General features: G+C 56.5%; 1 protein-coding gene across 1 annotated transcript in view; it reads right to left on the reverse strand.

Moving 5' to 3' along the window:
* Positions 1 to 1,743: 1,743 nt before the first annotated feature.
* DCHS1 (dachsous cadherin-related 1) overlaps positions 1,744 to 21,194 on the reverse strand; it is a 59,967-nt gene continuing 40,516 nt past the window's right edge. The window contains exons 10-21 of the mRNA XM_085316586.1: positions 19,337 to 20,171; positions 18,770 to 19,009; positions 18,156 to 18,281; positions 17,710 to 17,919; positions 16,266 to 17,129; positions 15,253 to 15,366; positions 11,093 to 11,304; positions 10,767 to 10,921; positions 9,441 to 9,571; positions 8,652 to 8,938; positions 7,480 to 7,618; positions 1,744 to 7,218 (exon numbers count right to left, since the gene is read on the reverse strand). Of these exons, the coding sequence (XP_085172712.1) occupies positions 4,601 to 7,218; positions 7,480 to 7,618; positions 8,652 to 8,938; positions 9,441 to 9,571; positions 10,767 to 10,921; positions 11,093 to 11,304; positions 15,253 to 15,366; positions 16,266 to 17,129; positions 17,710 to 17,919; positions 18,156 to 18,281; positions 18,770 to 19,009; positions 19,337 to 20,171 (5,931 nt within the window). The 3' untranslated portion in view covers positions 1,744 to 4,600. The remainder of the gene's footprint in view (positions 7,219 to 7,479; positions 7,619 to 8,651; positions 8,939 to 9,440; positions 9,572 to 10,766; positions 10,922 to 11,092; positions 11,305 to 15,252; positions 15,367 to 16,265; positions 17,130 to 17,709; positions 17,920 to 18,155; positions 18,282 to 18,769; positions 19,010 to 19,336; positions 20,172 to 21,194) is intronic.

The raw sequence follows: 21,194 nt of genomic DNA on the forward strand, positions 1-21,194 counted from the left end.
GCCCGAGCAGCTGCTGGGCAGTGCACCATCACTGCGCCCAGGCCATATCTGGCTGCTGCTGGCCTGCACACTGTGATCCCAGACATACGGTGCTCGCTGCTCCCCAGTCCTGCACCCAACTGCTGGCCTTCGCTGCGCCYTGGTCCCACCATTGCCCAGGCCCACTGCCACCTCACCACATAGGCGGTGCCCCAGCCTCCCATGCCCCCATCGTTCTGCACCCTGGCGAGGCCCCATCTCCATGTGGCACTGACCCCACAGCTGCAGTTGCAGGCTGAGGGGACTCACTGCTGCCCAGCTGCAACACACGTTGGCCGGGGTGCTGGGCGGGGTGTGCTGCTGGAGAGCTGCAGCCCAGCCTGCTGTCCAGCTGGTTACAGCTTTGGGCAGGATTTTAAATGGGATGAGATTTGCAGGAGATTATTTCCTAGATCTGTCTGGCCAGCAAGGATTAAGGTGCTCTTACAGAGCTAATTACTCTAACAAGCATCTGCTGTTAGTCTGCAGTGCTGGTTTGCAGCAGGCAGGGAGCAGAGAGGGGGAGCATCTCGTGAAGCCATCAGGGCATACTGGGTGGAGTGGGACCTTCTGACCCTGCTTCCCAGAGCCCTGCATGCTCTGGACTTCCTCAGATGCTGCTCCCACAGAAGAGGTAAGCGTGCCCTGGTGCCTTCCCGTCCCCTCTGGGCAGCTGGGACTGCCTGGTCTCATGCTGTGCCAGGAGAGGAGAAGTGTCAGCAAGGTCCTTTCTGCTGGCCAAAGACCCTTCTGCTGCTGGTCAGGACATTCCACTGGCACTGGGCAAAGTGGGAGACAGATGATGTCAGGTTACATTATAAAGGAGCACAGAGGAACAGTGGCGGGCAGGGGGACCCCAACAGCCCAGAGAAAGGGGCACCCTTCCCTCTCCCCGAGGCTGTCCCAGGAGAGCCGTCAGCCCATGCTCCAGCATCACCATCGAAATGAGTCAATAGGAGCAGCTCTCAGAGCACCCCATTGACCAAGGGGGCTACTGCCTTGGAGTATGAGATGCAGTGAAGAGCGTTTTAGGATTGCACAAGACTTATCATGAGATGCTTGGGGGGCTACTGCTGAGTATGTCTGTCTGTGTTGTTCTGCATGGCTGCCATGTGCATACATGTGTATGTGGATTGTGCATGTGTGTTTGTGTATGTACCCACTGAGAATACATGCCCAGCCACACTACTGCCAGATCTAGTAGCACAGAGCTGTAGCAACCTCACCTATGTTGGCTGCCAGATTCAGCTGCTTCTAACAGGAAGAGTCTGCATGGTACAATCATGAATGTGTGTGCATGTGGCTTGGCCAGGCAGTGTATGCGACAGTGCACGTGTGGCACAGCAGTGGACATGCAGCATACCAATGTGTGCACAGTACAGCAATGCGTGTGCAGCATGGTAGTGCATGTGCAACATACCAATGTGTGTGCTGTGCAGCCCACACAGCCACCCTGTGCAACTGCCCTGAGCACTGCTGGAAGAGTCAGGGCACCTGGGCTGGGCCAACAGCACTCTACTCAAGCTCTTCACATCCTCCACTGCACTCAAGGCTGAAACACCTGCACCTTGTGTGCTATCCGGACATGGTGCAGACCCCACCTGGGGGCAGCCCCTGACAAGCCCCACAAGGCCTGGGCATTCTCCTGACAGCACCTCCCCCAGCACCAGCAGGGCAACAACACTGGCAGAGCGCAAGCCCCCAGCAGCAGTGACCACGCTCATCTCTGTACAAACAACTGTGGTTTATTAAGGCATTTCTTTGAGAAGTTGGCACTTGGGTCCAGGCCATGCTAGAGCGGCCCGGCGTGCAGGCCGACGAGCAGTGCCCAATACATGCAGCTCAGCAAGACACGATACAAAAGGTACAAACAAAGTAGAAAACAGGAATCGTAGTACAATGTGTAAAAATAAATAACTGGAGGCTTGGCTCCCGGCTGGGCAGCCCATGCTGCATCTCCCTGCCCAGAGCGGGGCCACTGTGTCTGACTCCCCTGCAGGGCTTGTGGGGACAACCCCTCAGAGCTTGCCCCAGGCATACAGGGGACGGAGCCACATGACCACTGCCCTGCGCGGGGCTTGGCCAGGARAGGCCCCAGGCCACCGTCCCCGGGGCTGGCTCAGCCACCCTGCACAGCCCAAGTCCCCCTCTCATCCCTGCTGCACAGGCTGACCGCAGCCCCTGCAGATCCCCAGTGCCACAGACCCCATCCTGCGGTGCTACCCTGCACCCCAGGCAGCCCCTGCAGCTCCCACAGACCCCATCCTGCAGTGCTACCCTGCACCCCAGGCAGCCCCYGCAGCCGTGAGCATCATGGGAACAGTGTGCAGCAATGTGCCTGCAGCAAGGGGACAGCCACAGCAAGGGAACAGTTGTGGTGAAGGGACAGTCATGRTGAAGGGACGGCAGTGGCATGGGGACAGCACGATGAGGGGACAGCCATGGCATGGGGATGCCAGCAGCATGGGGATGGCTGGGGCCTGGGCTGGGCTGAGGGCTGTGGCATGCACAGGGAGAGGTTTGGGGCTGAAATGCTGACAAAGATGGGACAGCAGTGACAGATGGCTATGAGCTAGAACTAACAGGAGTGGGCAAAAGTGGTGCATTTTGGCTGCTGTGATAAAACATTTGGGACTGGGTTGCAGCCATGGTGCTGACAGGTTTTGGCTGAAGGTAGGAGGAAAAGGAGTAGGATAAGAAAAAAAAAATCTGAAACACCTTGAACAGCCCCAAACCACCTTCTCAGATGGTAGGGTGCCCTGCAGTACTACACACATGCTGCCACAGTGGCCCTGCACCATGGCTTTGTGCAGGCCTGGCAGCCATGAGCCACCCAGCCGCAGGCAGCAGCTGCAGGTGCTGCAAGCACCACACCACCATGCGATGCTACTGTCTGGGGCCTTCGGGCAGCACAGCACAGTGCGAGGCTCCTGCATGAGTGGTGCTAGCGGGGGGGGGGGGGGGGGGGGGGGGGGCAGCCCCTGGAAAGTGTGTCTCCATCTGGAGCTCACAGCATGATGGCAAAGAGCAGCACACAGCAGCCCCAGGCAGTGGGCTGGGGCCAGGCCAGGGCTATGGAATCCCAGCATTGCAGAGGTGTCCCAGCCTGTCCTGAGAACATTGCAAGGCCCTGGGGGAGGCCTGTCACCCACTGTCCCATGCTGTGACTGCCAGACACCATGCTGGCCCTACCAAGCAATTTGAGCTTCTGGAGTTTGTGGCTTTTGGAGGCACCCCTGCCTGCTGCCCTGCAGCAGGGGCTGGCCACCAAGCCTGGGGCAGATGGAGCTGGGGGGGGGGAGGCACCTGGGTTGCTGACTAGTGTTGATGAGCAGCTGCCTTGCTGCTTTCCCAGGAGCTTGGGCTGACGCAGCCCTCATGCTGTCGCTCCTCCCAGCCCTACTGCGCAGCATCCCCCTGACATCACCAGCCCGTCTGGGCATCATTGCCCTGATGCCCCAGCCTGTCCAGACAGCATTGCCCCAACRCCTCCAGCCCATCCATGTGCCTGGGCAGCACCACCCGACACCCCCAGCCTGCACATGTGCCCAGGTGGCATTGCCCAACATGCCCAGCCTGCTCAGGCAGCACTGCCCCAATGCACGCAGCCTGCCCTTGCACCCAGGCAGCATCACCCAGCACCCCCAGCCTGACCGAGTGGCATTGGCTTGAGGCCCCCAGTCATCCCAGGCAGCATTGCTCCAACGTCCCCAGCCGGCCTGTGGTTAGGATGGGCACCTGGGAGTTGTGAATGGCCTCTCTCGGAAAAAGGCTCCTGTGTGGGCAGGGACCCAGCCTCTCAACCTGGGCCCTGAGGAACAAGGCCCCTGGCAGCCCTGGGAGGGAGATCCCTTTAGAGGGCACACACAATACACAATGGTGGAAGATGGAAGAGCTCGGAGGATCCCAAAGGACTCTCCCCCCCCCCCCTTTCCGAGGCATAGCTAAGCAAACAGTGGACACTAACCTCTCCTCTCCCTCCAGCTGCACTGGGATGGGGTTTGTCCTGTATCAGGAAGCAGGATCAGCCATCCACAGCCCCACAGGCAGCAAGGCAGGCCATGCAGTTGTGCCTGCTGGGTGGTGCATCCCTGCCCTGGGATCACCCCTGGCCTGCAGGCCCCACAGGGAAGGGCCCGGGTCCTGGCTCAGCAGGGATGGGCCAGCCTCCTGCTGCACCCAGGCTGCTGTGAGCCATGCCAGGGTAGGGGCCAGGGAGCAGCAAGGTCTGCAGTCGGCAGGGCTAGTGCACCCAGCTGCTCCCAGCCATTCAGAGCAGAGTACCACGAAGCAAGGTCACGTCTGTTGCCCACCACGAGCAGTACAAGGAACCGCAGCTTCGGGGTGTTGGTGCTGGGATCAGCAGTCCACAGGGCATCAAAACCAGCACCAAATCTGCCAGCCCACAGGGAGTGATGGGAACCAACAGCCCCAGAGGACATGGAAACCCGTGGCTCATGGAGACATCAGGGCAGGCAAAGTGCTGGGACAGCAGGACCAGCACCTGTGCGGAGCAGCCCTGGCCTTGTCCCTGCTCCCAGCCCCATGGCCATGGGGGCAGGGGAGTCCATGGGGCCCGGGGCTAAATCCTGAGCTCAGCCTCCTCGGGGGGCTCCAGTGAGTGTTCGGCACTGATAGTGGAGGCAGAGGGCCCCTGCGAGATGCCAAAGGGCGAGACCACAGGGGAGCGGGCAGCCAGCGGGGACAGCGAGGGGGAGAAGCTGGGTGACATGGCGGAGGACGAGATAGAGCCCTCATGGCTGATGGGCGAGCGGCGCAGAGAGGACGGATGCGGGAAGGTCCTGCCCGCAGGTGGCTTGGGAGGCACGGACTTGGCACCCGGGTGGGCCACTGAGGTGATGAGGGGCGGGGGATCAATGCGGGGCTTGGGCTCTGCCTTGGGCTTGGCTGGGAAGGGCTTGCGCAGGGAGCTCTCATCCTTGAGCCGGGCGATCTCTGTGAAGACACTGGCCAGTGGCTGGAACTGGGGGCACCAGTTCAGCAGGTAATCCCAATTGTAGCTGCCACGGAGCTCCTCGTCGCTGGCCACGATGGCGGTGAGAGAACCCTCCACAGAGGGCTTGCCATCCTCAGGGAAGGTGTAGTCCTGGGGCTGAGAGGAGACGCTGAGGCCGCAGCGCACACCAAGGAAGGCGCTGCCTCCCCCGTCCTCACGATACAGCTGCGGGGGCTGCCCCGGCAGCAGCAGCCCTGAGCCCTTCTTGCTCTTGAACCACTGGGCACTTTCCAAAGCAGCCGGCTCACAGGAGATGTCAGACAGCTGGTCAGCATCTTGCTGGATGCCAGAGTCAGGGCCACGGGCAGAGATGTGCTCCTGCATGGAGGCTGTGATGCTGGCCACACGTGGGTACTCATTAATCATCCGGATCTCGTCATCCTCAGCAGCCTCAGCAGAGCCTCGGCCACTGGAATGTGAGGGGTCCAGGGAGCCACCTCGTGTGTAGGGCCCTGCTGGCTCACCCCCGTACCCTGGCAGGGCCTGATGGTAAATATGCTCGCCTCCGGGCAGCGTTGGCTCCTCATGGCCAAGCTTCTGCAGAGAGCTGCTCTGTGCGCGGCCCAGTTGCCCATCGCCCTCTGGCTTCTTGTGCCCCCGGCGGTGGCGGGAGCGGACTAGTGCCAGCACGATGGCCACAGCAGCCAGCACCACCACGACGCCTAGCGAAGCTGCCACAGCCACCACTAGCAGCAGGTTGAGGTCTGGGGCCAGGCCAAAGGATGTATGCGTGACGTCAATGGTGACCTGTGCAGAGGCTGAGCGGGAGGCAGGCAGGGGGCTGCGTGCCTGCACTTCCAGGCTCATTTCACGTGGTTCCCTCTTGGCACGCCCAGCCCCAGCTTGGGGTTGGCTGTCCACACGCAGGTAGATGGTGCCTGTGGTCTGGTTGACAGCAAAGTAAGGTGAGGGCTTCGCAAGTGAGTACAGCACAACACCATCAGCCCCTTCATCCTCATCTGTTGCCAGCACCCGCCCAATGCTCTGTCCTTTGCGGGCACCCTCAGGAACCTCGAAGCTGAAGGAGGGGCTCAAGAAGATGGGATCATATTCGTCCTCCCCTGTCACTAGGATCCGCACAGTCACAGTGGCAGAGGCATTGCCAGCATCAGTGGCCCTGACCAGGAGCTGGAAGGCCTTGGCCCGTTCATAGTCAAAGGTGAGGCGTGAGCGCAGCTCCCCAGAGCTGCTGTTGATGGCAAATGCGTCCCGGCCCTCTGCCATGCCAGGATCCCCAACCAGCTGCTCCAGCACTGCATACTGCAGCTCCCCAAAGATGCCAGTGTCTGCATCAACAGCACGCAGTGTGGTGACCAGTGTGCCAGGCGGCAGGTTCTCCCTCATGCTGGCGCTCAGCACCTCCACTGGGAAGTAAGGCTTGTTATCGTTGACATCTTTCACTTCAATGGCTACAGGCACCAGTGCAAAATGCTCCCCCGGCACATCTGTGGCCTGCACTACGAGAGCATGCAGTGCCTGAGCCTCTCGGTCCAGAGGCCGTGCCAGGCACAGAGCCCCTGTGCTCTCATGAAGTTGGAAGATCCCAAGCTGGTCACCTGAGCTGATGGTGTAGCGCACGCGGCCCCGAGGCCCTGAGTCAGCATCCTGAGCCACCACACGCAGCAGCTCTGTGCCAGGGGGTGTACTCTCACTCACCGCTGTGCGGTACTCACCTCGGGCGAACATGGGTGGATTGTCATTGATGTCCCGCACAGTGATGAGCACAGGCACTGTGGCACTGCGCTGTGGCAGGCCTCGGTCAGAGGCTGCCACAGTGAGGTTGTAGAGTGGGATGGCCTCGAAGTCCAAGGGCTCCACAAGCACCAAGGCACCCTGCATGCGGAGGTGCCCCCCTACCCAGGCCACCCGGCTCTCCACCTGGAAGGCATTGCCACCATTGCCACTGACAATGGTGTAGTCGAAGCCAGCATTCTCCCGAGAGAGGTCAGCATCGCCTGCCTCCAGTGTCAGCACCGTGGTTCCTGGGCGCAGGTCCTCAGGGATGCTGGTATTGTAGTGTGGTGCCTTGAAGATGGGGCTGTGGTCGTTCACATCCAGCACCTGGAGCTGCACCGTGGCCCATGCCGAGAGGCTGGGAGAGCCATGGTCACGAGCCTCCACCACCAGGTCCAAGGTGGGCTGGCTGGCATCAAACTCCACCCGCCGGATGGTAAACAGGGTCCCTGTGAGGGCACAGAGCCAGGGTCAACATGGTGCCAGCAAGGAGCTGTACAAGTTATCAGGGATATTGGCTCGAGGGATGGGCATCCAGGATGCCATGATAGGGAGGCTCACTGGCCACCACCATGTTTGCCTCACTAGCTGCCCTAGACAGCTGCCTGGTGAGGGGCTGAGCTGGGGTGAGCACAGAGGGCACCCCCCTCCACAGGAACCACTGGAGCAACCCACAGCATGGTCCCCATGCAGCAGCCAGCCCCACGCACCGTTGCTGGGGTCAATGGCAACATCAAGGCTGGGCACAGCCAAGTGGTAGGTGACATCCCCATTGCTGCCTGAGTCCAGGTCGTTGGCACTGATGGTGAGAATGATGCTGCCAGCAGGCGTGTGCTCCTGCAATGTCACCTGGAGGAAGATGGAGCAACAGTCAGCACTCCCCCATGTGGGATTCTACTTCCCCCCCTCCTCGGAACCAGCTGGGTGGGGAGAAGGTATGGGGCCAGCTGGGACAGCAATAGCCAGACTGTCCCTGCTCAGCCCTGGTCAGGGCCTTCCCCACTTTTGCACCAGGGCTGTGGCTGGAACATTAAGTGGGCCTGCCCTGCACGCATAGCACTCAGCCTTTCAGATGTGACTTCTGATCAGCTTCAGCTTTCAACWACTCGTCCTTTAGCTTTCTCTGATAAGCAAAAGAACTCTAATAGCTGATATTTTCTCTACAAAAGATAATCTAGACAAATCAAAATACCCCTTACCTTTTTGGTGTGCCAAACAGAGTTTGGTTTGTCAAACACTTGCAAACAGATAGTACTCCACTACTCATTGTTCTCCCACCCCTCAAGTATTCCCGTGGCTTCATTCCTGAACAGCTTTCAATATCCTTTTTAAAATTGTGGCCACTAAAATGGGAAGCAGTAGCCAACAGTGTTTCTTTTTGAGATCAAATGCAGAAGCAGACCTGCTTCCCAGCTTCCTGCATCTCTGCTCCAGAGATGCATCACACTGCACTGGTTGGTTTTTGCCTAATGACCTGCCTGGTAGGACCCAGGCCAAGTCCTCACCAGAAACACTTGTCCAGGTCATGACACATCTCCCAGTGATTCTGGCTTTCCCACTGGTCCCCTGAGGATGGTCTGCATGCAGCTGTGCAGGCTTGCAGCTGCTGATTGCAGTGCTGTGTACCTGGCCTCAGTCTGCTGCCTGCACCACAGGGACAGCATGAGGGGAAGCAGGATGTAGGTGGCAGCAGGATGTGGATGGGAAGCCCTTGGAGGATAGGGGCCAGGATGGGCTTAGATCCATCTCCATGGGGACCTTTGCTCTGGGCAGCCCTCAACAGGCCAGGTGAGCCATGCCAGGTAGAATAGCAGAGGGGTTTGGGAAGGGAAAGTTTGCACTGCCTGGCACTTGCAAGCTCAGGTGCCTGTGTGCACAGTACCTGGTAGAAGCCCTGGCTGAAAGTTGGTGCATTGTCATTCACATCCTCCACAACAATGGTCAGGTTGGCCTCAGTCTCATGGCGGGTGTCAGAAGCACGCAGGGTGAGGGTGTAGTGGCTGCGCTGTTCATAGTCCAGTGGTCCTGTCAGGGCAATGTGTCCCCCATAACGCAGCACACTGAATGTACCCATGGCATCACCATCCAGCACAAGCGTATAGGAGAGCACGGGGCCTGAGTCCACATCGTTCCCTGTTAGCTGGGCTATCTGGGTGCCTAGTAGTGTGTCTAGGAGGAAGTAAGGCATTATTAGCAAGTGCCCTGTCTCTCTGGAGAGGACGAGACAAGGCTCACACTGAGGGAAAACAGCTCAGCCCAGAGATGGCCACATTGAGGACAATGGGGAGATGCTAGCAGCTCCCAGAGGCTAAGCAGGGCGGGCTGAGGCTAGAATGGGTACAGGACATGCAAGCCATGGGCAGAGAGCAGGCATAGGCAGCCAGAGCCATTATAACATGGACAGGGGCTGAGGATGCATGGGGACTGCAACAAGCTTCCTCAGGATGTGGCTGCAGCAGAGGGGCTATGCATCCCCAGCACCAGGCCTCCTCAGAGGAGTCAAAACCTAAGGGCAGGAGGAGTTCAGCCAACAAGGTCAGCACAAGCCAGGCCCTGGCAAGGGGAGGGACAGGCCTCTCCAGGGACTTCTCCCCCACCCACAAGCCTCTGTTGGGCCTCCACTCCTCCACTCTGCAGCCCACATCACTTCACGGGGCTGAGATGCACTTACTCTCTGGGACTCGCACCTCCCAGGGCAAGGGGATGGTAGGGCTGTTGTCATTGATGTCCATCACCACAACAGTCAGTGTGGCAGAACCCACAAGAGGCGGCATCCCTCTGTCCATCGCCGTTACCACCAAACTGTGGGCAAGCACAAGGGTACCACATCAGCACACACAGGACTCAGCATCTGCCCACAAGGTCCACAGACATGAGGCTGTAAGTGCAAGGAGCAATGCACATCTGGAGCACATGTATGGAGAAGGTTTGTATCCAGCATCTGGAGCATGTGAGTAGACAGTGGATATGAACACTGTGTCTGGATCATGCAGTGGGTAGTGGATGCATTCACAGCCCCTGATACATGCACTTGAGACAACCCTCATGTGGTTGGGAGCATTTGCAGGGCAGGTAATGGACACACCCATAACATCTGCAGTTTGTGCAAGGTGCAGCAGTGTGGAATGGGTGTGGGGCAATGCAGGCAGAGCATCTTGGAGGATGCAGGGAGATGGGTCACAGCATTTGGAGCATATCTGGATGTTGGGAAATGCATGGAGGCTGTGTGTCTGGAAAGGTGATGGACATGTAAGTGAAACGAATGTCGTAAGCCTCCCCACGTCTGGGAAGAGGGCAGAGAGGTGTGTAGACATCAGAGTGTTTGTGTGAAGGGAGAGACCATAAGCTGGGGTGGAGCAGTGGCAGTTGTGTCCTGTATCTGGACCACATGTGTAAGAGGGTGGGGGAGGACTTGAGTTCACTGTGTGTAGTATGTGCCCTTACCTTACACGCATGTGACTCGCATGAGTGCAGGATGCCAAGAACATGTGGCGAGGTGCCCAGAGGACCTGGGCTGAATGCAAGAGGATTTGCAAGAGGACTGTGGGCAGTGCACAGCTCCTGGAAGATGTGATACGGTAGGAGGGTGCAATGTACGGGAGTGGGAAGAGACTTTAGTTTATGTGGTCTGAATTAAGAAATGAGGAAAGGGAATGGATGCAGCCATTCAAAGCAGTCCACTGCCCCCTTCACAATCTCAGATTTGCCAAGATCAGGCTAAACAGAGCACTGGCTCATCTCATGGCCATCTGTCATGCCTTCAGGACTGTTTGCTACCCATGTTCCAATTGAGACTTAGCTTCCGCTGCTGTTTGGCAAAAGCATTTTACAGATAAGGCTGAAACAGCTTTGGGTGGCACCAAGTATCAAAGGGCACAAACCCACTCTCCTCCAAACATGCACATCCAGATGTGCATTGCTCTGCAACATTGAGGATGCTGCTCCACAGCTATGACTCCCTCATATCTGTGGCACAAGTTAGTCTGGCCCTACTCACCAGGTCTGGGACCAGATCTCCCTGTCCAGGATGGCAGCTGTAGTGATAGTGCCGGTCTGAGGATCGATGTGGTACAAGCCTGTCATTGGCAGGGACTGGTTGATGGCATAAGTCACTTGCCCATTTGCCCCTTGATCCAAATCATCTGCCACGACCTGCAAAGCCACATTCATTCCATGTTGTGGAACACCACAAACCAGAGCACTGCAGGCTAGCCCTACAGATCCATAGGTCCCAGCCCTTACCCCCAGCACAGCCCCCTGCCTCTTCACCCCATAAGCGGCAGGCTAGGGCCCAGGTATCCCTGTTTGTGCCCCCAATACTACCTGGATGACTGGAGAGTCATAGCTCTGTGACTCCCAGATGAATGCCACGTAGTTCTGCAGCTGAAAGCGAGGCAGGTTGTCGTTCACGTCTTGCAGGTTAAGGTTTATGGCCATAAAGCCGAAGGAAGCTGTTGTCTCTGCCTGGACCACAAGGCGCAGCCGGGGGTTGGCCTCAAAATCCAGGCTGCTGGAGTCCTGAACTGAGATGGCACCTGGGAGCAGAGAAACAGTAGGATGTCTTGGAGGGGGGAGGGAGAGAGGGGAAACAATGCACCACCAAATCCATCACTCATCTCTTCTGCCCCCCCTGTGCTCAGTCCATCCCTCCACTCATCTGTCCATTCCCAAACACATGGAAAAATATTCTGAGCTCCTCCATGCCCTCTCTAAGCTGATAGCCTTCTGATCAGCCCCAATGAGTTGCCCTGAGTGATAAATCCTGCAGTTCACTACAGAGATGTGCAGAAAGCAGCTAAGAGCTAGTCTCAAGCTCAGCAGCCTGCTCAGAATCAGGCTCTGCTCAAGCACCACTTACCACCATGAGCCACCCCCTTTCCTAGGCTCAAGGTGGCTCTTTACCTGGGTTCCCCAGGGGATCTCACACACCTCCTGATTCTGTTACCTCTGTATGCCAGTGCCTCATGCATGACTCATGTCCTAGCACAGCTAGCCCAAACTAGCCAATGCGTTGCTCAGAACAGTCAGATTCCCCTTACCTTCAGGTATGCAATGGGGTATGTCTCCCCACTGGAGACATTATCTGGGGTATGGCCAGTTTAAAACAGAACTGCCTCATGTCAGATCACATATTCTCAAGTAAGCTTATCAAGCTCCAAACCAAAGTAACCTAACTGGAGCTGTTAGTCTAGGCCTGGTCAACTCTCTACAAAGGCCCCATGGGAGCTGTCAGTAGAGCTCCTGCTAGCAGTCTGAGGACAGATAGCTTTTCTTATCCTCCTGAGCCAATGTGCCTGGCCTCTCATAATAAGATATTGCTTTCCCATCAAAAAAGGTACAATAAAACAATTGGCAGCATTCCCACAGGGATGCATCCAAATGTAATGAAGAGGAACTGTGCTTATATGGCTAAATTCCTGCCTCAGGGAGTTCTTCAGTCTGCAGTCCATTTCAGCCTCTACATGCAACCGCTAGATGAATTAGTCAGGCAACAGAGATGCAAGTACTGGGCATGCAGAACAGCTATGTGGCCTCAGACAAGCTTGGATCCTGCACAAGAGCTCTGCTGCCAGCTTTGCATGATAACGTAAGTGCAGATAAACACAGTTGAAACCAGGCCATACATCTTGGAATAGAAAATGCAGATTACAGCTTCTCTGGAGAGCAGCTGTGTCCTCACCCCCTGCAACCTGATGGCTGGGAGCTGGCTGTGCTCCCTTGTGCCTCTGGTATCATTTGGCTGCTGAAGACAGCCCCAGTTACAGGGCTGGCTTGACCCAGGGCAAGTACAAGGAAAACAGTCAACAGCAGTCCTTCCTTTGAAGGGCTGTTCCTGCTTGGGACAGGAGGAGCAGCACTTGATGCAAAACTGCATGGGGCTGAGGATGCTCCCATGACTTTCCTTGCTTTGGCCTTGCCCACAGCAGGCACTTCAGTCTGCAACACAGTGGGTGAGGGCTCCTCTCCCATGCCTTAGCATGCTCACACAGCTCCTGTGGGCACTAACTCCGCTCCTACCTTGAGAGGAGAGAAGCTTAGTACGGTCACAGACTACTGCCCATGCACCAGCCCACTGTCAGAGCAGGGTCAAATGGACATGGCTCAGTGTGACACTGCCCAGCAGCTGGCACAGTGCAGGAGAGCTGCACTGTACTGCATCATGCTGTGCAGGTCCCCTTGCTGCAGTGCTCCAGCAAGCCCTGCCAAGTCACAGCACACAGCTCCTCGCTTTGGGAGAAAGCAGGGCAGTGTCTCACAAACAGACAAATGGGACTCAAGGAAGGACACATTTTAAAGGAATAACTCTGTATTCTGGGCACTTCGCCAGAGGGAATTGTTTCTTCACTGAGATGAAGTGACACTGCCACAGCAACCGAGGCACAGCCAGGACATGGCCAGGGTATCTTGGGAATTGTTAGCAGGCACAGCCTGAGCAGAGACAGGATGGAGGGATGCAAAGAGACAGGGATCACAGTGAGGACATGGAGGATGCCATTCTGTGACCAGGTCAAGCCTTCCTGCAGCACATCATCACAGAGTGCCACACAGATCAGTGCCGCAGCCACACAGCGTGGCAGAGCATTGCTTTTGCTATCCAGGACAACAAGGATGAGCATGACTCTGCTCACAGGGTCTCATCCTCCCATGCTGGGGAGCAAGATCCTGATGCACAGGATGAGAGGAGAGGAGCAGATCCCAGTGCAGCAGGAGAGAGGAGAGGGACTCTGCCAGGTCTGTCCTAGCTGTGTTGTCTGCATAGGGATTCAGATCTGACCTGCGATGGTGGTTGCAGTGTTTGCAACAGCCTCTTTGGAACAGGTTTGCTGAGGTGCCCCCAAGCAGCTGCTGTTGTCCCACACAGCCCAGCTCTGAATCAGGCACAGGGGAGGAGGCATAGCTCTGGTGGCCCTGTGGGCTTGGGTGCTGGTGGGTGCTGAGTGATGGAGGACACACGGCCAGGCCATGCACACTGCTTAAACTGAGGTGGCATTAGGCCTTGTGAAGTAGGCAGGTTGAGACAGGTCTGTGGGACAGGCTCTGTGGGGCAGCTCACAGCCACAGCTGGATGTCTGCAGCTGTGAGTGAGGCTCTCCAGGGCCCAGCAGGCCTGTGCCCTGACAGGGAGATGGGATCCCCTTCCTGGGGTGCAATGTCGTTGGCTGGCCTCTCCCYCAAGCTCCCAATGGCCATGTTGAGGCTTGCTTGTGGCAGTAGCACAGGGCTGCAAGTGGCTTGCAGTGACACCATGGTGCTAAGGATGCCTTTGTGGCAGCCGAAGAGATGCCATGGTCATTATGGCTTCTTGTGGACACTTGCGCATGGCTGAGTGTTTACTACTGTGCCCATGGGCCACTTGCAGTGGCCAGTGGTTAATCAGAGTGCCAGGGGGTTGTATGTTGTGCCACAGATTGCTTGCAGGGCCCGAACAGTGGCCATGGGTTGCAGAGAGCACAAGTGCCCTGGCTTTAAAGAGCTCTAACAGCCTGGGACCCTGTCTGTGGGTCTTTCTCCCAAAGCGAGGAGCTGTGTGCTTGCTGGAGCACTGCAGCAAGGGGACCTGCACAGCATGATGCAGTACAGTGCAGCTCTCCTGCACTGTGCCAGCTGCTGGGCAGTGTCACACTGAGCCATGTCTGTCAGGCTACAAGAGAACAGGGTTTTCACAGGAAAGCTCCAGCTTGATTTCTCAGATCTGAGGACTGACTTTTTCATATTCCAGGCCCTTCCAAACTGCAGGGCAAGCACTAGCCTCTGAGCAAGGCACTCCTTACCCCACTGTCAGCCTTGGCTTCCCTGAAGTCAAGGGTTGCACAGCTCTTCAAAGGCTTCCTTTTTAAGCTTATGGTGCACAACCCCAGCTTGTTCATTATCATTGGGCAGCACCCTATAACCTACCTCAGTGGTCTTCCAAGGTTATCAGACACCCACAAGCACCAAGATCCAGTCATTGCTCAGGGAGCAGTGTGGCATAAAGGGAGGGCTTCCTTTGAAATGCCCACTGGACAGTRATTTCTCATTTATTGTCTCCTTTGGGATTGTACAGAGACAGCTACCATGGTTGCTATATGCACACCAGAGAATAAAAAAGGGCAGTCTAGGTGCCTGAGTCTTGAGGCTCCATCACTGGATGTGCTGTACAGCTGAACTTGCCATCTAAAGCAGGGGCTGCAGCCAGATTGCCTCTTGGCAATGGTACCTGGCCTCTGCTAACTCCTGAACTGGGCTCAGGAAATTCTGATGAGAGGTCTAGTGAACAGGGAACAAAACTGTGCTGAGAGCTATGCTAAAACCTCAGGACTCTGGACAATGACAGGACAATGTCTAGGTCCAAGTCCTAGAACTACTTAATTTTTTTGGTATAGAGGTATACACTGTGTCCTAGGGCCTCTGGGGAGCTCTGCACTTTGTGATAGCTGAGCAGGCATCGGCAGAGCACAAGTGACCTCCCCTCATTGCTTCCCCAGGTGGTCCCAGTGCTGTACCTGAACTGGGCTGGATAAGGAAAGCATTCTTCTCGTTGCCACTGATGATGCTGTATGTGATACGCCCAGACGAGCCCCCTGTGTGCGTAGCTTGGATGCTCACCACCGCTGTGCCTGGAAGGAAGGGAGCARCGTGAAGGGGCAGCAGAGCTTCAAGGCAGGCAGCAGAAAGGTGAGGTGGTGGGTAGGCAGCATGTGCCGTACCATCAGGATATGGCTCTGCCCAGGGACACTGTGCCAGGGTAAGGGAGACCTAGTGGAAAATTTTGGGCTGGGAGCCAGGACTCCTGAGGTCTAGCCACAGCTCTGAGCATCTGCCCTATGAGGAACAGCTGCAAGAGCTGGGCCTCTTCAGCCTGGGAAAGAGAAGACTGAGGGGGGATCTTATCAATGCCTGTAAGTGCCTGAAGGGAGGGTGTCAAGGGGACGAAGACAAACTCTTTTCAGTTGTCCCATGTGACAGGACAAGAGGAAATGGGCAAAAACTGAAACACAGGAAGTTCCGCCTGAATGTGAGGGGGAATTTCTTCCCTGTAAGAGTGGCAGAGCACTGGATCAGGTTGCCCAGAGACGTTGTGGCATCTCCTTCTCTGGAGATATTCAAAGCCCGTCTGGATGCAACTCGGTCTAAAATGCTCTAGGTGACCCTGAGTGAGCGGGGGGGGGGGGGGGGCAGGGTCAGACTAGATGATCTCTAGAGGTCGAGGTCCCTTCCAACCTTACTGATTCTATGATTCTATGCTCTGTGAACCCTGGAGGCCTTCCAGGAACCACCAGGCACTTGCAATCATCTACAGTCACCTGAACACCCCAAGGCAAATACCCAGGGATTACCATCCTCAACATCCTGGGCACCAACAGTCTCTGCTGTCCTCTGGATATCTCCAAGGCATAATGGGGCTCCCCAAGACCCTGCAGTGCTCCCCCCAGATATGCTGCCCAGTACCAACTCTCCCCCACCATCCTGTCCTGTCTCTTCCCAGCACCTGCTGATCACTCTGCCCAGCTGATACCTGGGGCAGCATTCTCTGGCAGAGCCACTTCACTGGTGCTCCGGGGAAAGCGCAGCCCTCGGTAGGGTTCTTCCTGCAAGTGGATCACCACCACTCCAGTGGAGGAGAGTGCCGGCTGCCCCAGGTCCGTGGCAAGGATGAAGAGCGTCCGCTGGCGTTGGCTGAGTGAGCCCAGGGGCTGCAGCAGTTGGATATCCCCCGTGTAGGAGTTGATGGCAAAGGCAGGGTTGGGGGTGGCAAGGCGGTACAGGATGGAGGCATTGGCACCTGCATCCCTGTCCTCTGCCCTCATAGTGGCCACTACCTGCTTGAGTGGTGTGTGACGGGACAGGTTGACAGTGAGTGGGCTGTGCAGGAAGGCAGGGGCATGGTCATTGACATCCCGTACTGTGACTGTGACATGCACAGCTGCGCTCTTGGGCTCCCATGGTGCTGAGTCCACAGCCTTGGCCAGGAAGGTGTAACTGGGGTGGCGTTCCCGGTCCAAGGCATGGGCACTTGTGATGCGCCCACTCTTTGGCTCCACTTGGAACATGCCCAGCGACTCATTACCCAGGTAGTAGGAGACTTGCCCGTTGGTGCCCTCATCAGGATCCTGAGCCACTAGCTGCAGCACGAGRGTGCCAATGGGCAGGTCCTCTGGCACCTCCACTGTGTAAGTGGCCTGAGCAAAAGCAGGTGCATTGTCATTTAGGTCCAGCACCCGCACACTCACTGACATGGTAGCACTGCGTGGTGGGGTGCCATGGTCTTGCACCACCACCATGAGGCTGTATGAAGCAACTTGCTCCCGGTCGAGGGCACGTGCAGTGGAGAGAATGCCAGAGACAGGGTCTAGGCTGAAATCCTGCCCAGGGTCTCCATCTGGAAAGAAGAGAGGGGACAGCAAGAAAGCATGACTATGACTTGAGGTGGGCAGAGGGAGAGGTCTTCCCTATGCTGTCTGAGGAGGACAGCACAAAACACATCCCAGCATGACCTGGCAAGGGAGGTGATGTGAGCTGCTTCCTGTAACAGCTCAGAGGGATTAAACCTCCTTGGTCCACTGATGTGTGAAAGAACTGGTTCCACTAGCTCACAGATCAGGGCTGCTTCCAAAGGAGCCCACTCCTTTGCTGATACCTTGCTTTGCAACCTGTAAATTCAGCAGGCCACAGCAGGCAAGAGGGGAGTATGGAGCTAGTCTGAGGTAGAGGAACCAGCCTGAGGCTGAAGCAGCAAGTGCAGCCTGTCTGCATCTTGGAGTGCTCTTCACTGGGGCAAAGAAACTACAGGGCTGAGAGGAGAGAGCATCCACTTGTGGTGTGGAACAGGAGAGAGCTGAGGCAGAACAGGAATTGTCACAGCTGATGCTTCCCAGAACCTCTGGTGTCCCAGGGAGACTAGCCCTCACTAATGACCAAGGATGAAGTTGCAGAGCTCCCTGTGTGCTTGTACTACTCACCTGCCACATGGTACTTCAAGCGCCCATTCTCGCCTCCATCAGGATCGGTGGCCCGTAGGGTGTAGAGTGCCACACAGCTCTGGTTCTCAGGAACCTCGAGGGAGCAGGACTCACTCTCCAGGTGTGGTGCATGGTCATTCTCATCCCCTACTGTGATTCGCACAGTTGCCTTAGAGAGGTTGGGAGGCAGGCCACCATCCTGGGCATAGACTGCAGGAACACATCAAGAGAGCTGTAGAGACCTCACTAGCTGAGAGCTACTACTAAGGCTGCCACATGCACATGCCTAGACAACAGCAGGGGCAACCAGGCATGGCATTACCAGCACTCCCATCTGCTGCACCCACCCAACAACCAAGCAGTGGAAAGTACCCATCTGCCTCTTCTATGCTCCTTACCCATTCCCTCCCGCCATGCACCCCTCCCATGCTCCAGCACACCCATACCCATCACCACATGCTGCTCCTGCTCCTCGCGGTCCAGTGCTTGTGTGGTAACAATAAGCCCCGTCTGTGGGTGGATAGAGAATGGCCCTCCAGAGAGACCCCCATAGGACACCTGCCCATTGGCACCTGTGAGGATAAGCACATTTGAGGACAGCCCAGCAGCACTCCCAAGAGCCTCTCAGTGGGCTCAGAGCCCTGCATCTCTCTCCTCCCAGGCTTCCCACCCTGGGGCCATACACATTGTGGGAGAGGACAATCTCACTCTCTAGAAAAATTGGGGGCAGAGATGTGCAGTGCAGGGGAAAGGCCCCAACCTAKTACAGTTTCTGGAAGGGAAGACGGGGCAAGAAACCTCCTTAAAACACCATGAGGAACAAAGGCCATTGCTTTGAGGAGCAGAGGGAATCACAATCCCTGTCCTGATTCTCAATTTCCCCCAGTGATTAGCCCCTCTCTCATCTCCTCCAGGCCTGGTGATGATCTCCCCTTTCCATGGTTCTCCAAGCTTTCAAAACTGGGGAAAGGGGGAGCAGAGTGCAGCTTATCCAGGGTGCTGCATCCCCCCTAAAGCCCCTGACCAAGCAGACCAGCTCACCCTCGCCCTGCATCCTCACCCAGGTCCTGGTCCATAGCCAACACCTGCAGCACAGGGCTGCCAGCTGGCAAGTTCTCCATGATGTGTGCCTCGTACTCAGGCCGCTCAAAAATGGGAGCCTCATCGTTGACATCCAGCACCAGCACAGATAGCAGCTGTGTGGCCGAGCGGCACGGGAAACCATGGTCTGTGGCCACCACGGTCAGGTTGTGCTGCCATACCTCCTCCCGGTTTAGAGCCCGCACGATGGAGAGTGCGCCTGCAGACATAGGGAGAGGGGTGAGCTGGGATCCGCACCCCATAGGGGCTGACTGGTCCCAGGACAGAAGAGTTGCAAGGCTACAGGCACTGGGGTAAGCCAGAAACAGCCTTGTTTTGAGAGAAATGGCAGAATCAGGCCAGCCAGCTGCTATGCTCATGGCTCCCTGCACCCCACCAGTCTGTTATCTCTGGGCAACCCTGTGTTCCCCAGGCCATGGTCTCCTCCTGTGTACTGTGCCACATCCCCATGTGTCCCTGCACCCTTTTGGGCCCTTACATTCCCAGTGTCCCTGTTGCCCACCCTGCACCCCCCTGGACCCCTCACCAGTGCTGGGATTGAGGTGGAAGCGGCCGTCACTGTTGCCAGCTCGCAACGAGTAGCTCACGCGCCCATTCTCTCCCAAATCGTCATCCTGGGCCACCACATGCAGTGCCACAAACCCAGTTGGCTGGTCCTCCATGACACTGACGGCAGCAGGTGAGAGGAACACGGGCGTGTTATCATTCTCATCAGTCACAAACACGCGGGCTGTCACAGCCGCYGAGCGGCGCTGACTGACATTGCGGGCCTGGTCTGTGGCCTCCACCACCAAGAGGAAAGAGGCAGCAGCCTCACGGTCGAGGTCCTGGCGAAGGGTCAGCAGCCCTGAGCGGCTATCGAGCTGGAAGGGGGCCCCAGGTGGCTCCTGGCGCAGCAGGGCATAGCGCACCTGGCTGTTGGGACCCACGCCATCCCCATCCAGCGCCTGGAATGTGAAGATGGATGAGCCTGCTTGGGTGTTCTCAGGCACCACGATGGTGATGGGGTCTTCAGGGAAAGTGGGTGCCTGGTCGTTGCAGTCCTGCACATGGATCTGTACTAGCACCAGCCGGCTGGATGGATAGCCATGCTGCATGTCCTCAGCGCTCACCTGCAGCGTGTGCCGTGCCCCAGCTTCATAGTCCAGCTCCCGGGCTGCGTAGATCTCCCCCGTCACACTGTCAACCGCAAATGTGCCATCCCCACCACCTCCTACCACTGTGTACGTGAACTGTCCCCGCACAGGGGCATCTGGAGGGGCCACCGAGCCGATCACAGACCCTGGCTTGACCCCCTCAAGGGGGTACAGGGTCAGCACAGTAGCATCAGGGCGTGGTAGCACCCGGGAAGATGGCAGCACCTGTGAGGAGAGACAGCAGTGAGGGGGTGCTGCACAGCAAGAGGACACATTGGAGACCAGTGGAGAAGGGGACAAGGGGCCTGCAAAGAACAGGTGGAGGGAGGCAAGGTCACAAGCCTTTCAGCCTAACAGATGAATAAGAACCTGAAAAACATGCTGAGAATAAGTGCAGGTTTGACAGGGTGAAAGAGAATCTTCACCTGGGAGGCTATGGTGGGTAAGGACAGAGAGAGCACTCCTGTCTGAGTTAGACCCTAGATAACAGCAGAAAAAAATCTGCAAAACATAAGCAAGAGAGAGCAAGAAGGGAGGAAAAAGTCATACAGATGGGAGATACAGAGGAGAAAGACAGTTCACAGAATCACAAAATGATTGAAATTGGAAGGGATCTCTGGAGAACATGTAGTTCAACTCCACTGCTCATTCAGTATGACCCAAAGATAGATAAATACTATCACCATTTTTATTAAAGATATTGAAGTAAAATTAGGGGTGAGGGGCAGCTGCTYATGGGAGTGAGAATGCACAAAAAGCGAAAGTGTAATTTGAAGGGCAAATGTGTTGAAGGACTCAGTGAACCAGACCAGAGAAATGGGGGAAAAAAACACAGCAAAACTGTCAACTCAGACAGGTATCAGACCACCAAGCAAGTAGCTACCTTGTAGGGATATGAATGAGCACTTCAGGGACAACCAATCTGTCAGCCTAGCCCCAGTACTTTGAAGGCTGTAGAACAACGTTGAAGACAAGAACAGTTATAGACATGACACATCAAGGAAATAGAATAGAATATACTGTGGGATGGGTAGAAGCAGATATGGCAGGCGAACACAGTACTTCTCAAGCACAAAGGAAATGCAACAGATCTAACTTGTCCAGGTTTTAGTTGAACTCTGATGCAGTAGCAAATGGAAGATCACTCTAAACCAGTGAGAGAAGTAGTATGAGAATTACTGTATCGTAAGAAAAAGACTAAAAGACAGACTGGCTCAAGGAAGGTCACAAGCAGACTCTGAGATAAGA

The sequence above is a fragment of the Rhea americana genome, unplaced genomic scaffold (genome assembly GCF_003343005.1).
Source record: "Rhea americana isolate MKP2758 unplaced genomic scaffold, rheAme1 scaffold_472, whole genome shotgun sequence".
Lineage (NCBI taxonomy): Eukaryota > Metazoa > Chordata > Aves > Rheiformes > Rheidae > Rhea > Rhea americana.